Consider the following 15,369-nt stretch of genomic DNA (forward strand, 5'->3'; position numbering starts at 1 on the left):
TGCGTCGAGTTTATTGTCCAGTTGAATGCAGATGATGATTAACTAGCAGTTTGGGTATGTAATCTCCAAAAGAAAAGATTGCCGTTTCAAGAGATCCTTTCTGAAAGCATTAACAGGTTCCCTAGGAGAGTGTCTGGAAATACAATCCAGGTCATTGTTTCAGGTCATTGAAAAGGGGCTTTTTCAAAAGGGAATGGGACTGTTGGTTTCTGGAGGAGGAGGAGGAGGAGGAGGAGGAGGAAGGGGAAGAGGAAGGAGAAGAAGGAGGAGAAGAAGAAGAAGAAGAAGAAGAAGAAGAAGAAGAAGAAGAAGAAGAAGAAGAAGAAGAAGAAGAAGAAGAAGAAGAAGAAGAAGAAGAAGAAGAAGAAGAAGAAGAAGAAGAAGAAGAAGAAGAAGAAGAAGAAGAAGAAGAAGAAGAAGAAGAAACATTTCGCTTCTCAACCAAGAAGTTTTGTCAGTTCAACTTGTCCCATCAGGACAAGATTGGGTGCTTCATCCGCATTTAAAAAAAACATTTTGAAGACAGCAAAATCCCACATTTTGGATAGAAAAGACCGCTGGCTTGAAAGAGGGGTAAAAGAATTTATGTTAGAATTTAGAGGGGGAGCGAGATGGCACCACCTATCTTGCAGCAGTTCCAAGAAGATTCCACAACCAATTGCATCCTGATTTAGGTGACCCCGAGGGCACAGATTACCCCACAAGTGGCCTCAAGAACTCTCAGAGAGAGTGCTAACAACCAGATAACTACAAAGAAACACAATCCTTCAATTTCCCTACCACCGCTTCCATCCTATCAGAACATATGCATCAGAACTAATGAGGTTTCTTGGATGAGAAGCAAAGCTGCTTCCTCCTCCTCCTCCTCCTCCTCCTCCTCCTCCTCCTCCTCCTCCTCCTCCTCCTCCTCCTCCTCCTCCTCCTCCTCCTCCTCCTCCTCCTCCTCCTCCTCCTCCTCCTCTTCTCCTTCTCCTCCTGCTCTTCTTCTTTCTTCTTCTTCTTCTTCTTCTTCTCTTCTTCTTCTTCTTCCTCCTCCTCCTCCTCCTCCTCCTCCTCCTCCTCCTCCTCCTCCTCCTCCTCCTCCTCCTCCTCCTCCTCCTCCTCCTCCTCCTCCTCCTCCTCCTCCTCCTCCTCCTCCTCCTCCTCTTCTTCTTCTTCTTCTTCTTCTTCTTCTTCTTCTTCTTCTTCTTCTTCTTCTTCTTCTTCTTCTTCTCTCCTCCTCCTCCTCCTCCTCCTCCTCCTCTTTCTTTCTTTTCTTTCTCTCCCTCTCCTTTGCCCTCCCTCCCTGTCTCTCTCTCTCTTTTTAGAAAAAACAATCCAGTTGCCTTTTGAAAAAGCACCTTTGAGATTCCCTCGGACTTCTGAAACATTTGCTTTGTTCTACATCCTGGTTTAGATTCCATTCCCATGTGCAAATCCTTCATTGGTGGATAAAAAACCACTAGGCATATGCGAGATATGAAACCAATCACCTACTATATCTGGAAAGTTGACATTTTTATGAAACAATGGAGAAGCATCAACCTTCTCCCATTCCTGGAATGTCCAAAATGTGGGAAGCTAATCCTGATAGTTTCTACCTTGGATACAAGGATATGTCAGGATACCTATCAAACTCCAGAGTTAACATCTTTGGTTCCAAATTAAAAACTAATTACAGAGAAAGTCCCTCAATCCCTAGCTTTGAGTCAGACCTGCTCATCTCCCAGAGATATGGTGGTAAGGTCTTCTAACTAGTCCACTTATCAAATTCCCACCCCCCAGCCATCCGAAATGGCAGGGGGTGTTTTTGAAATGGGGAGTTAGAAAGGGGCAAAGAGAAAGTCGCTTGAGAAAGTTCAATCAATCTTTCCTTCCCTGATCATCAAAGAAGTCTGTGATGACCCGGGGCATGGCATGAAGGCACCACATCCAGAGTATGAATCCCTTTATTGGCACGAACTCTGCCCCCAACATCCTCTTTATGGCCTGGAAAAAAGCTCTCCCACAAACCTGAAGATAATCCAGCCCCAACGCTGTAAACAGAATGACTGCAATCAATCACTCCAGCAGGGTGTGATAATGAGTCCCAGGCGGGAAGAATAGTTCCAGCAAGACAAACTAGGCACACAGTAGCATGGCAGTAATTCACACAGTCTGGAGGGAATGCCAGGAATGCAGACCACAACTGTCAGCACCAGATTAATTCAGTGTTTGTTCCCGACAAACGCCCCTCCCAACCTCCTCTCCTTTAAACTCCATCCCCAGGTGTGCCTTATGAAGGGAATCAGGGCCCTTTCCTCCCTCGTAAGCCACGCAACCCATGTTTCTCTCTTCTGCGTTCTTCCCTGTGCGCCCTAGGATGGGGAGGGGATGGGTCTTGGTCTTCATCTGAACCCCCTCTCCCTTGTTCTATCTCTCCCCTGCTCTGCCCAGCCTGACTTTGCCCTTCCCCAGTTTCCTCCACAGCCAACAGAGCCACTCTCTCACTCTCTGTCAGCTGTTCGTGTTTCATCTCAGAGTCAGACTCCGACGGGGGCATGAAAAAGTCCATGAGGCCCCTTCAGAGATGACCCATGAATGGATCCAAAGGAATCTTAGGAGTTAGAAAGCAAGGAAACACATCTCCAAAATTGAAAAAAATCAAGCAGATATGTTGCAGAGAGCCCTGTAAAAGCAGATCTTTACCAATATTTTTTTCTACATTTCCAAATTATTTACTTACAAACACATTCCATCTTGATTTCTGTGGGACGCAGACCTGATTGGAACCAGAGCAAGACAAATCTGAGAGTAGAAGGTGAGCTCTCCAATTTTGGGGCCCCCTAAAAATTCCATGTTGCCAAAAAGCTGCTGCAATTCTAGGGGGGTTGGAATGAAAAGGATTCCTAAACGCAAGTCTGAATGTGACAAATGGCCACAGAGTTTTATTTAATTAAAATAGGGGGAGCTTTTATATTTCCCTTGGTGAAGGCTCGCTTTGCGATCTTTCCTACTAAATCACTTAGTAAATCCTGTTTGCAAAAAAAAAAAAAAAAGAATGAAAGAAAATAGATAAATACATTCCACATTCTTTGGCATTATTTCTGGCAAGAATTAAGAGAAATTAGAAGTACCAAAGTAAGTCCACCTTACAATTTTATTTCTGCTGGTCCTTTGTTGGTTAAATGTTCTCCTCCATCTCACATAGACTGAGATACGGCTTTCAACTTTTCCATTTTCCCTTCCCGTCCATCGTGTCTCCCCTCCCCCTCCCCCAACATAAGATCCAGATGACAAACCTGAAATACTGAAAAATTAACCAGCTTGAAAGCATCTAAACCATACATTAGGATTTACTTTTGGGTCTTGATTTGGAAGGATCAGCTCAAAGAATGAGATCTTAATTTGACTTATTTAATTTTTTTTAAATTTTCCCTTGTGTGTTGGCTTCAAGCACCTCTCTACAAGTCTCATTCAATATATATATTTGTTATTTTGGGATTCTGATCGTACTCTAGATGTTTTCCACAAAAACCCAAGGACCCACAGTTGGATTGTGCACCAAGTTCTGTTTCTCTCTCTCTCTCTCTATGCTCCTCATCTTTGACTAGTATCTCAACGTAAAGGCAGAAAGGTGAGTGGGGGGTGGGGAAAGAAAGAAGAGATAAGAAAGAAAACAAAATCTTTTTCAGGTGTATTGTTACACTTTTTCATGTAGCTGCTCCATGTAGTTCCTTAGTTCTTTACATTCCCCCAAGTCCATGTCTTGACAAACCCATTTGATATCATCCTCGCTGCTGTTCAAAATGGAGTTGACCGTTGGGTAGCCACCATCTGAAGAGATAGTGGTGAAAGTGGTAAATTGGACACGTTTCCGTTTGGAGGTGGGCGAGGTGGCCTGTTCGTTCTTCTGCTCCTTCCCTTCCGGGGAGGTAACAGAGTCTGTGGATCGGAAGACTTGGCCATTGAGGTTCTTCTGAGGGTTGGCACTAAGGAGATATTTGCTTTCTTCTAAATCCATGCTCCTGTCAATGGCCGTGATGCATTCCTCCTGTTGGGTGGAGAAATTGAGGTGGTTCTCCAGCAGCTCAGTTCTATTACTCAGTCCTACCCAGTCATGAGAATGCCTCAGGCCTTCTTGCTCTTCGAATGGAGCCTGCTTATGCCTGTATTTCAAGGCAAAGGTGACGCAGTTAATGAGGAACACCAAAATGGCCAAGCAAAAGACACCTAGCAAAGCATACATCCCAATTTCCAAGTCACTTAAGCCCCTGGGTGTCTCATCAGGATTGTCCTCTTCCAAATCTCCATTGCTCCTGGGCAGGTCTACCTGAGCTGGAAAACTGGTGAAATCTATCGGGAGATTTTGCATATGACTGTCGTCATCTAGGAGACTATCGCGGTCTTCCTTCTTACTCAGGATGGACTTTTGAGTGCTAGTTGTTCTGGTTTCTTCATGTCCCATGGAGGAGCTGTAGTAAGGCCCCTCTGGACGAGATCTCTCCTGCAGGCTTGTCTTCTGACGACGATCACTGGTCCGGTTCTCCAGACGGATCCCGTCTCTACCATTCTTGCTGTCACTTGGGTTGGGGACAGTGTCATTCTGACCAAACTTGACCTTGATGTTCCCGGTACCAACTGCCAGGACACTCTTCCTTTTCGACTTCTGGCATGACTCGCTGATCACCAGCTCCACTTTCACCAACAGACCCTGTCCTTCTGATTCGGCCACAAGGAAAGGCCATTTAAACTTGGGACTCTGGTGGATGGACACCACTTTCTCATCCAAAGACGTGGCCACCAAAGAAAAGTCCTTGGCATCGTAGATATCTAAGGGCATAACTGCTCCATCACTGAACTGGATCCAGCAACTCATCACAGCTTCCTATTTTGGGGGGAAAAGGAGACAGAATAATACTGGGACCAACCCATCAAAATGTTGGGTTTTTTTGCTATACAGCTCATCCTCGCTCACTGAAAGGTTCATTCAATTGACCTTTCAAAGTTACAACAGCATTGGAAAAAAGTGACTTATGACCGTTTTTAACACTTATGACCGTTCCAGCATCCCCATGGTAATGTGGTCACAATTCAGATGCTTGGGAACTGGTTCATATTTATGACAGTTACACTGTCCCAGAGTCATGTAATCATCTTTGTGACCTTCTGACGAGAAAAGTCAGTGGGGAAACCAGGTTCCCTTAACCTGGTTAGTGTTAGTAAGGGATTCAATTAACAACTGTGGCAAGAAAGGGGCAACACTCATAGAATGGGGCAAAACCCATTTAAGAAATGTCTCATTTATTAAATATTGGGCTCAACTGTGGTCATAAGTCAAGCCTACCTGTATACAGTCAGAATGGAGATACCTGAGATACCATGTAAATTATTAATTTATTAATTAATTTATAAAAATTTATTGGGTGCCCATCTTACCATCAAGATGACTCTAGGGGCTTGCAATCATAGATAGATAAATAGATATATGATATATATATATATAGAATATATATTATTATATATATATGTATATTATTGCCAACAAGGAAGTTAAAAATGAAGTGCCCAACATTTTTTTAAATATAAATAATGTTGGGCATCATTTTATATATTTATATATGTATATATATAAAATGTTGTACACTTCATTTGTAACTTCCCTGTTGGCAATGATAATGTCCCTCTGGGACCAAGTAAGAAGCTGCATCTTCAACAGCCCTTAAAGTTACAGTATTTTTGTTTAGATGTCCCTTCTTTCCTTTTCATTTTTCTTCTCCAATTGCCCCTGCACATTCTGCGGCAACTGAGCTAAATGATGGTGTTCCTTTTTTTGTTTTGTTTTTTTAAGATAAACTAATGCAGACTTCATAAAATGAGAATATTTGTAGCTCAGGGTTAAAATGAGGGGTCCTTGGTGCTCTCTGAGCTTGGTTGTTTTCTTGCACACATTTCTTGGCCCAACTAGAGAATGTCATCAGTGCTAGAAGAGAATGGGGTTAGCAGAGAGGAGGAGGAGGAGGAGGAGGAGGAGGAGGAGGAGGAGGAGGAGGAGGAGGAGGAAGGGAATTAACTGGGGGGTCCTTGGTTCTTCTGAGCTTGGTGATCTTCTTGCAGATGTTTCATGACCCAACCATGATGATGTGACCTAGTCTGAATAATGAAATGACTGCAAGAAAACCACCAAGCTCTGAGAGAACGAAGGATCCCTAATGCAGACATGGAGCAAAATGAACTGAACATGGCCAGGACTGAGATTCTTTGGGTCTTGTTCAATGTCTGGGTGCTAGTGTTTGTACCAGTCCCTTCCTTGATCTTACAGGATAACGATGGGTCAATAGGGGTGTGGGCTGCAATCTAAACTTTGGGATCCTACCCGATTAATATTTACAGATTTACAGCTTAACAGAGTTGGAAGTGTCATCTAGTCAACCCCACCACCACCACCAAAGAAGGAGACCCTACACCATTTCTGACAGATGGCAGGTCCAGTCACTTCTTGAAAGCTTCTAGTGATGAAACTCCCACAACCTCTGAAGGCAACTTCTGTTCCACTGGTTAATTTCGCTAATGTTAAGAAATTTTCTCATTTCCCGGTTGAATCTCTCCTTGTTCACTTTCCATCCATTATTCCTTGTCTGGCCTTCGGGTGCTTTTGAAAATAGCTTGACCCCCTCCTCTCTGTGGCAGCCCCTCAAATATTGGAAGACAGCTATCTTGTCTCCCCTGGTCCTTCTCTTCATAAGTCTAGCCATGGCCAGTTCCTGCAACTGTTCATTGTATGTATTAGCCTCCAGTACCCTAATCCTCTTGGTTACTCTTCTCTGCACTTTTTCTAGAGCCTCAGCATCTTTTTTATAGTGTGGTGACCAAAACTGGATGCAGGATTCTAGGTGTGGTCTTACTAAGGCTTTATAGAGTAGCATTTGCTCTTTCTTTGCTCTCTCTCCATCTTTCTCCCCACCCCCACCCCAGCAGCTCTATTCTATCCATCTCCCCAAAATCACCAGGCAAACAAAATCACATCTGGATGGTTTCCACGCTGAAGGACCAACAAGGTTAAGATGACAGAACTTGCTGAGATGGCCAAATTGACTCCTTTAATCAGAGAAAAAGACAATAGCTATGTTTATTGCTGGCCGAAATCCCTACTAGACTTTTTTTTCTCCTGTGAAACAGAAAAGAATGAACTTACGATTTATGGTTGGGATTATTAGACAGGATAGATTAGAAAAAAGAGAGGGATGTTGTAACCATCGGGGAAGAGATAAATTGATAATTGGACTTATAACTGCCATAAAGAATATATTGTTTATTACTCCGTTGTAGTTTTTTTTTTCTTTTTTCCTCTTTCTTGTACGTCAAGCTTTCTTTTTCTTTTCTTTTTCTGGCTATATAATTAATTCATGTTGTTTTTTCCTCTTACTTTTTAAAAACACATCTTTAATAAAGATTATATACATAAAAAATGAAGGACCGCCAAGGTTAAGGAACAGCTAGATTTGCAGTACAGCCCGAGTGTTTAGAATCTTCTTCCCCAAAACATGTATTTTTGGCAGGTGAGCAGTGCGCTATTGTATTATTTATGAGAGGTTACCAGAAAAAGAAGGGGAAAAAATACATATTTTTTTCACCCAAGGCTTGCTCTAGTTTTACCGCCCTATTTACTGAAACAATGCTTCTCTATTTAGGAGTTCGGTGGCCTTTGGGGATGAGCACCTATAAATCTAAAATATCCTTTTAGAATAATATTAACAATTGCACAAGGACACCAATGCCAGTGCCTTCTCTGCTCAGCAGGCAAGAGAAGGCAGGGAAAGGAGATTTGGAAAATGATGGACGGTTGCCAAGAAATGCTGAAAGTTTGCCATCTCTCTCTCTCGGTGTGTGTGTAGGGAGTGTCTTTTGTTCCCATTTACCCAATTCCATTTCCCAGAAAGTTGTTTCCTCTGTTTGGAAACTTTTGGGGGTCTTGGTGGGCATGACTCTCTATGATGGGAAGTATATTGTCAGAGTCAGATTATGGGAGATGTTAACAAAGAGGAGGAAGCGGGGTAACCTAATAGGACTGAAGGAGGAGAGTTGAAATAGAAGAATAATATTGGAGGGAAAGAAGGGCAAAACTAGGGAAGAAAAGGGGAAGGGATGAGTTGGGAAAGGAAGGGAAGGGATGGATGGGAAAGGAAAGGGAAAGGAAGGAAAGGGGTGAATGGGGAAGGGCAGAGATGAAAGGGAAGGAATGAATGGGGAAAGGAAGGGAAGGGATAAATGGGGAAAGGATAATGGAGAAGGGAAGGGAAGCAATGAATGGAGAAAGGAAGGGAAGGGAAAGGAGAAAAAAGGAAGGGAACGGCAATGGAGGGAGGGAGCAAGGAAAAAAGGAAAGGAAGGGCAATGGAGGGAGGGAGCAAGGAAAGAAAGAAGGGAGGGAGGAAAAGGAAATGAAGTGGAAGAGGACAAGGACAAAACTGCCTGGTTCTCCATTTGGCTGCCTGTAGTTTCATATGGCCCTTTCAAACACTGCCAATGAAACAGATCCCATATTCACCTACGGCTTGTTGTCGTATCAATTGAGAAGCAATGGCTTATGCTTTAGAAAGAAATGTGGACTCCACCATGCTCAGACAGGATGCTTGGATCCAACCAGAGAAAAGGAACTTCAGGTGTGAGGCTGCTACCTGCTTTTCTGCTTGAAGCACTTCGTGGGCGATTGCCGTAGCGAAGATGGCTCTGTTGCTTCCGGTGCTCAGCTGTAAGGAGAGCGAGAGTCCCGATACCAGTTGGACACCCAGGTCAGTGATAGTCACCTTCTCATCCAGGACTGTCACCGTCTTCTCTGCCAAGATGGCATCGGAAAGTGGGGACAGGATCTGCAGGAGGTGACCAAAGGGACAGTTCATCTTTACATGCCAAGGAAACACTCTATATGTCTCACTTATATCTATGTTATTCCCCCCCGCCTCCAGAAACCATAATGTTGTTAATCAGATCGCAGCCTATAAAACAAGAAGGATACATTACAAAGAGTGATTGGCTTGGGACTTAAGTTTCAGAAAATAGGGATTTGGGAAGGGAAGAAGGAAAGGCAAGTGGGAGGGAAGAAGGGAGGGAGGGAAGGAAGGAAGGAAGGATGGAAGGAAGGATGGATGGAAGGAAGGAAGGAAGGAAGGAAGGAAGGAAGGAAGGAAGGAAGGAAGAGGGGAAGGACCACCAGGGAACAATCTGTTCAAGGTGGAATGATCAGATGAGTTCATCCTATTTTGGTTTCACACTGAAACCTTTACAAAGATGTTAATTGTAAATACACTTTCTCTAAAATTCCACATTTCTAGCTGTATTTTCTTTCAACAGATAAATCTCTAAACACACTTGATCTCCAAACCCATCTCTCTCTGCACCTCTAGGTGGTCCTGACTGACTGAGGACTTTGTTTTAAAATCCTGGGACATTGGGATCTGCACATTTGAAAGTGCAGGTTAAGAAACACAAGGGGATCCCTCAAAGGGATAATAACTGTGATATCTTCTTGAACACGTCTTTCTTCTGTATTAGGTCTTCCCACCTCATCCCAGGAATATTCCTTTGTTAGTATGTTCTTTGCTCATGCGACCAGTGTCTTGCATAGATTAATTTAATTTTCCAACTTTTTTAAATTTGTTTCTGCTAAAAAATTAAGAGGGAGATGGAGAGGGAGAGGGAGAGAGAGGGAGAATAACAGAGAAAGAGAGAGAATGAGAGAGACAGACAGAATAACAGAGAATGAGAAAAAGAGAATGAGAGCGAGAGAGACAGAAGAGAGAAATGAGAAAAAAGAAGAGAGAGAGAGAGAGAGAGAGAGAGGGAGGGAGGGAGGGAGAGGTGACAGGTATTCTTCCAAGTGAATGGACCAACTATCAATTTGTCACTCACTTCCTTGCTGCGTTTCTCTCCCAAAAATATTCTTTGTATTTCTGGAGAGAAGACAGAGCGAAGAGTTTCTGCCACTGATAAATGTCTTTAGAAAGAGCTGCAGAGTGATGCCACTGTAACAAAGGCCCTTTTTAAAAAAAAAAGACTGATAAATTTGCGCAATGAAATGCATGGGTTGTCGAGTGCCATAAAAGCTTTTTGCAATGCAGGAGTGCAAAAAAACCAACAACAATCCACCACTTATCTGTAGCTAATCCAACAGCATAAAATGAACTTTTTAGTGCTTTTCAGGGCATTCTTGAAACATAAAACATTTCTTTCTGCTTTGTGCTATCATTTTGGTTTCTTTCTTAGCATTGTAGACTGTTCCTTCCTGTTTGTCCTCCTTCTCAAAGTAAACCAAGATCGGATTTGGATTTTTTAAAGGACTGTGGCTAAATATTCAGTGTTTTTACTACTTTAATAGGCTCTTATAGTTCTGAAATGTACCCCAATTTTCCTATCTGCTTCCTCTTCGATTGATCATTCAGCAAGGTTCAAGATATATGAAGAACAGTTGCAGGAATTGAGAATGTTTAGTTTAATGAAAAGAAGGACTAGGGGTGACATGATAGCAGTCTTCCAGTATTTGAGGGGCTGCCACATAGAAGAGGGGGTTAACCTATTCTCCAAGGCACCTGAAGGCAGGACAAGAAGCAACGGATGGAAACTAATCAAGGAGAGATTCAATCTAGAACTAAGGGGGTGGGAATCCCTAACAGTGAGAACAAATAACCAGTGGAACAACTTGCCTCCAGAAGTTGTGAATGCTCCAACACTGGAAGTTTTAAAGAAGAGGTTGGATAACCATTTGTCTGAAATGGTGTAGGGTTTCCTGCCTAAGCAGGTCCCTTCCAACTCTTCTGTTATTCAGCTGGATGGATTTTGCAGTTAATGAAGCTTCCTAATTCACGTGCCCTGTAGTCCTGAATGATATGCTGCCTTCGTGTTTTAGTTGTGAACACCTCCAGTTAGATGATATCCAGTTAGATATGAATCTTTGGGTCTGATCTAGAAAGGAACCCATCTTTTCACCAAGCCTTTCATTTTGCTCACCTGTAAGGTAGTCATTCCTAACTCCTGTCCCATTAACACCTGTCCATCTTGCAGCTTGGCAATCCTTGGCTCTTCCACTTGCATGAAATTTTTTACCATGTCAGTGATGTCCACTTGCCAGTCGGAGCCCAGCAGGTAAGTAGTTTGGCCCCCAGAGTCCAAGGGCTCAGCTACAAACTGGGTAAGGACTCGCACTGTTGCATGCTGGTACTGGAGAGTACAACCTCGCCCCTTCCTCTCATCCTCCTCTTCATCATCACTGTCTCTAACTGGTCTGTGAAGAGATTCAAGCCAGATGGTCAAACCAACCTGTCAGGCCTGCCTCCGTTCAAAACCCGAGAAAGGAAACCCTCGACTCCATTGAAGTGGAGAAGAGATACTTATACTGAGTTTGAAATGATAGCAGCGAAAGCAAGGCAAGATCTTAGTCAAAAAGTGGGAAAGTTACAGGTTGAAAGTTTCCCCAAATTCCCCCCCCACCAGGGTTCCCAGGCTGAATGTCCATTATATGTCCCGCATAATGTCATGTGAAGCTCATCTTTGGGTATTTCACCCATCTGGAGTCTTAGGATGGTCCTTGACTGGGTATAAACAAATCCACTCAGTAGCACAATAATTCTTGAGAGCAAACCTCCCTTTTAGTTCACAGGGGCCTTCTCCAGCTCAATTCTCAAACCCAAATGCCATGCCCCCCCTGCTCCGTGTTACTATGGCAGCCAATAGCAAGTAGACATCAAAGAAGAATCCCATGCTGGAGGTCCAGCTGACACTACATAAAAGTTGACCTTGTGGCACTGCTGATGTTAAGACCTAAAGACTTGCTCTTATGGAACACATGCGTGATCTTATCACATGCCTGAGTTATCAATCAGTCCTACTGCTTTGGGGGCCTCTTCTGGTCTTTCCCCTCAATGAAAAAACCTCTTGCCCAAAGTCAAAACTTGAGGTCAACTTCACTTTCCTCCTTAAATATGGTGTTGGAAATTAGGCCCTTTGGGTAGTCTATGAATTAAGTGGAAAGCCAGTTGGATCCAATGAAGGTGTTGGACAAGGAATGAGAAGATCTGAGTTTATCTTTATTATCTCCAAAAATGTTGCTAAGAAAACTTCATGGACTTGTCCAAGTAGTCACTAGGAGACAAGACTAGATGAAGCCAGAGAGACACAGTGTTCTGACCCGGCTCCCAAACACACCAAATCCTCTGTAGTTAAATCAATGATTCTTGTATTAGGAGCCCCAGCAGCCCCAGCAAAAAGTCTCTCTCTCTCTCTCTCTCTCTCTCTCTCTCACACACACACACACACACACACACACACACACACACACACACACCATAGGCTAACAAGTCTGTCCAGCTGGAAGATGAATAGTTGTCTGGGACACCTATTCATCTCCGCCCCCTGCCTTTTATCCCCAGACCTAGGTGGGGGCTTCGCTAGCAGTGGTGGCTCTTCCATCCCAGGGACTGGCCCATAGATTTCCACTGCTCTCTTCTCCTCTCTTCTGCCTTCTGTGCATCTGCTCATCAGGCACTGGGCCCAGCTATTCCTCCTCTTCCTCATCAGCCACCTCCAGACCTGGGGGCTGTTGACCCTCCATCTGAGAGCTAATGGACAGCTCAGATTCCGCATCTGTCTCTATCTCTGACAGCTCCATTACCTCTTCCCCCTCGGAGCTCCCAGGTTGCCTTGATGCTGACCCTGACTCCCATGCCTCCTCCTCCTCTGATTTGGCTGTTGGAGGGGCCAGTGGCTGACAGGCCACAACACACAATCACAAACACAAACACAAACAAATTAAAATATAATGTGAACCCAGGTTAGCCAGACAAAATATTCTGCTTGAGCACAATTTATGTATTGATGCTTATCATCAATAAATGTACATTATATCCAGTGGTGGGTTTCAAATTTTTTTACTATCTTTTCTGTGGGTGTGGTTTGGTGGGCATGGCTTGGCTTGGCTTGGTGGGTGTGGCTTGGTGGGCGTGGCAGAGGAAGGATATTGTAAAATCTCCATTCCCACCCCTCTCCAGGGGAAGGTTACTGCAAAATCCCCATTTCATCTCGATCAGCTGGGACTTGGGAGGCAGAGAATAGATGGGGGCGGGGCCAGTCAGAATTTTTACTACTGGTTCTCTGAATTACTCAAAATTTCCGCTATCGGTTCTCCAGAACTGATCAGAACCTGCTGAAACCCACCTCTGATTATATCTACCCACAAAAGCTAGATCTCCATTTGAATGGAAAGTATTGCCAGTTGTTCACACTTATTAGCAACCAGGGTAGATGCAGGCTGATTTCACACAACAGAGAAAAAGATAGTTGGTGATAGTTGGAACACAGTGTGGTGTGAATGAAGCTCATTAGGCGTTTTCAGGAAATTATGGAAGAGGAAGCCAGGGCATGGCATGGTTCGATGAGACCTCAGCTAGGAAGGTCCCAAGGGATCTCACCTCTTGTTAGAAATGATGGGGATCCTCCAGCCCTTGATCTGATTTAACTCTGTGTCAGAGACTTCGATCTGGAGTGGGAGACGGGGAACCCACACAGCCAATTCCAGGGGGCTGTTCAGATGTTGATACGTAAAATGGACCACTGCGTTCACTTTGCCTTTCATTTCCTTCCCGTTGACAAAGACGTAATCACACCTTTCCGACACCTAAAAGAAGAGAGAGAGAAAAGAGAGAACAATTTTAAAGAAAAGAATAATAGGATAAACAGAATAAGAGAGTTGGAAGGGACCTGGGAGGTCTTCTAATCCAGAGGTCTCCAATCTTGGCAACTTTAAGATTTGTAGACTTCAACTCCCAGAGTTCCTCAGTCAGCTGGGGAACTTAAAGTCTTAAAATTGCCAAGACTGGAGACCCCTGTTCTAGTCCAACCTCCTGCTCAAGCAGGAGATCCTATACCATTCCAGACAAATGGTTATCCAATCTCTTCTCAAAAACACCCAGGGATGGAGCACCCACAACTTCTGAAAGGAAGCCATTCCACTCATTAATTGTTCTCACTGTCAGGAAGTTTCTGCTTAGTTCCAGGTTGGTTCTCTCCTTGATTAATTTCCATCCTTTGCTTCTTGTCCTGCCTTCAGGTGCTTTGGCGAATAGGTCGACCCTCTCTTCTTTGTGGCAGGCCTCAAATATTGGAAGACTGCTATCATGTCTCCCATGGTCCTTCTCTTCACTAGACTAGGCAGGCCCAGTTCCTGCAACCGTTCTTCATCCTGGTTGCTCTTCTCTGCGCTCTTTCTAGAGTCTCAACATCTTTTTTATAGTGTGGTGACCAAAACCATTCTTTGTATGTTTTAGTCTCCAACCCCGAAGACATAATGAAGTCTCAACAAAATCAGATACATCAGCCGAATGAAAGGAGAATGTCTGAAGTAAGGATGTATGTATGTATGTATGTATTCTCCATCTTTTTTTAAACTAAATTCTAAAATTCACCAAAAATAGGCTGAAGAACAGTTTTTATCTATGAGCTGTCAGGCTTCTGAATTGGCTGAAATGCTATCGGTTCAGACCGGTTTGCCTGAACCAGTAGTAAAAAAATGCTACAGGTTCAGATAAACCAATATTTCTGATGATCAGCTGTGCCGTGCAATCAGATGGCACAGCTGTCCCACCCCCTTGCTATTCTACTTACCTTAGAAAAGGCTTCTTAATCCTCCTTTTTCAGTGCTGCGCGGTAGTGCCTGGGGTGTACATGCGTGCAAAGCACACGTTTGGTGTGTAATGCGCATGCGTGCATGCAGCGAACCAGTATTGAAGTGAACCGGTAGCAGACTTCAGAGCATTTTACCCCTGTTCTGAATGGAGAATAATTTTACAACAACAAAGTACGATTGACTTGCAGGGCTGGCGCGATGTGCAATAAGTTCACGTGGTGCAGTAGGATTGTGTGTTAATAGAATTCACTGGGTTAGGGAGTTTTCTTTTCTTTTACTGTCTTTCACTGTGAGTCGTATTGTGTTGGGGGGGATGCACGAACGGAGACTCAGCCAATCTCATTGTACACATGTACTCTGCCAATAAAGGATTGAATTGAATTGAATTGAATTGGAGACATTGTGATTCAAATGCTTGCATCAGCACAAATTAAACCCTGAACTTCTGGTGGAGTGGGAAGAAGTTGCTTTGAAATCTTTGAACAATTTTCAGAGATAAATTTCCTGAATCAACAGGAATCTCAACCAGAAGCTTTTCGGGAGAATCTTTCAAATCTTCAGGGGGAAAGAATAAAACCATGTCTTCCTTGGTTCGTTTTTCTTACCTGGGCTTAACCGTCGGTAACTTCAGATCTAGAGAAAGCTGAACAGGGCAGAGAAAAATTGAGAAACTCTGAAGCATGACTGAAAAAGCGGAGTTGGGTTTATTTACTGGGAAGAGAAGATTAAGAGATCAA

At 43.7% G+C, this 15,369-nt stretch overlaps 1 protein-coding gene across 1 annotated transcript in view; it reads right to left on the reverse strand.

The window, feature by feature from the left end:
- Positions 1-3,261: 3,261 nt before the first annotated feature.
- LOC131185825 (transmembrane protein 132D-like) overlaps positions 3,262-15,369 on the reverse strand; it is a 318,182-nt gene continuing 306,074 nt past the window's right edge. The window contains exons 6-9 of the mRNA XM_058158722.1: positions 13,419-13,624; positions 10,963-11,236; positions 8,637-8,828; positions 3,262-4,846 (exon numbers count right to left, since the gene is read on the reverse strand). Of these exons, the coding sequence (XP_058014705.1) occupies positions 3,662-4,846; positions 8,637-8,828; positions 10,963-11,236; positions 13,419-13,624 (1,857 nt within the window). The 3' untranslated portion in view covers positions 3,262-3,661. The remainder of the gene's footprint in view (positions 4,847-8,636; positions 8,829-10,962; positions 11,237-13,418; positions 13,625-15,369) is intronic.

This window comes from Ahaetulla prasina, chromosome 15, assembly GCF_028640845.1.
Source record: "Ahaetulla prasina isolate Xishuangbanna chromosome 15, ASM2864084v1, whole genome shotgun sequence".
NCBI classification, from domain to species: Eukaryota; Metazoa; Chordata; class Lepidosauria; order Squamata; family Colubridae; genus Ahaetulla; species Ahaetulla prasina.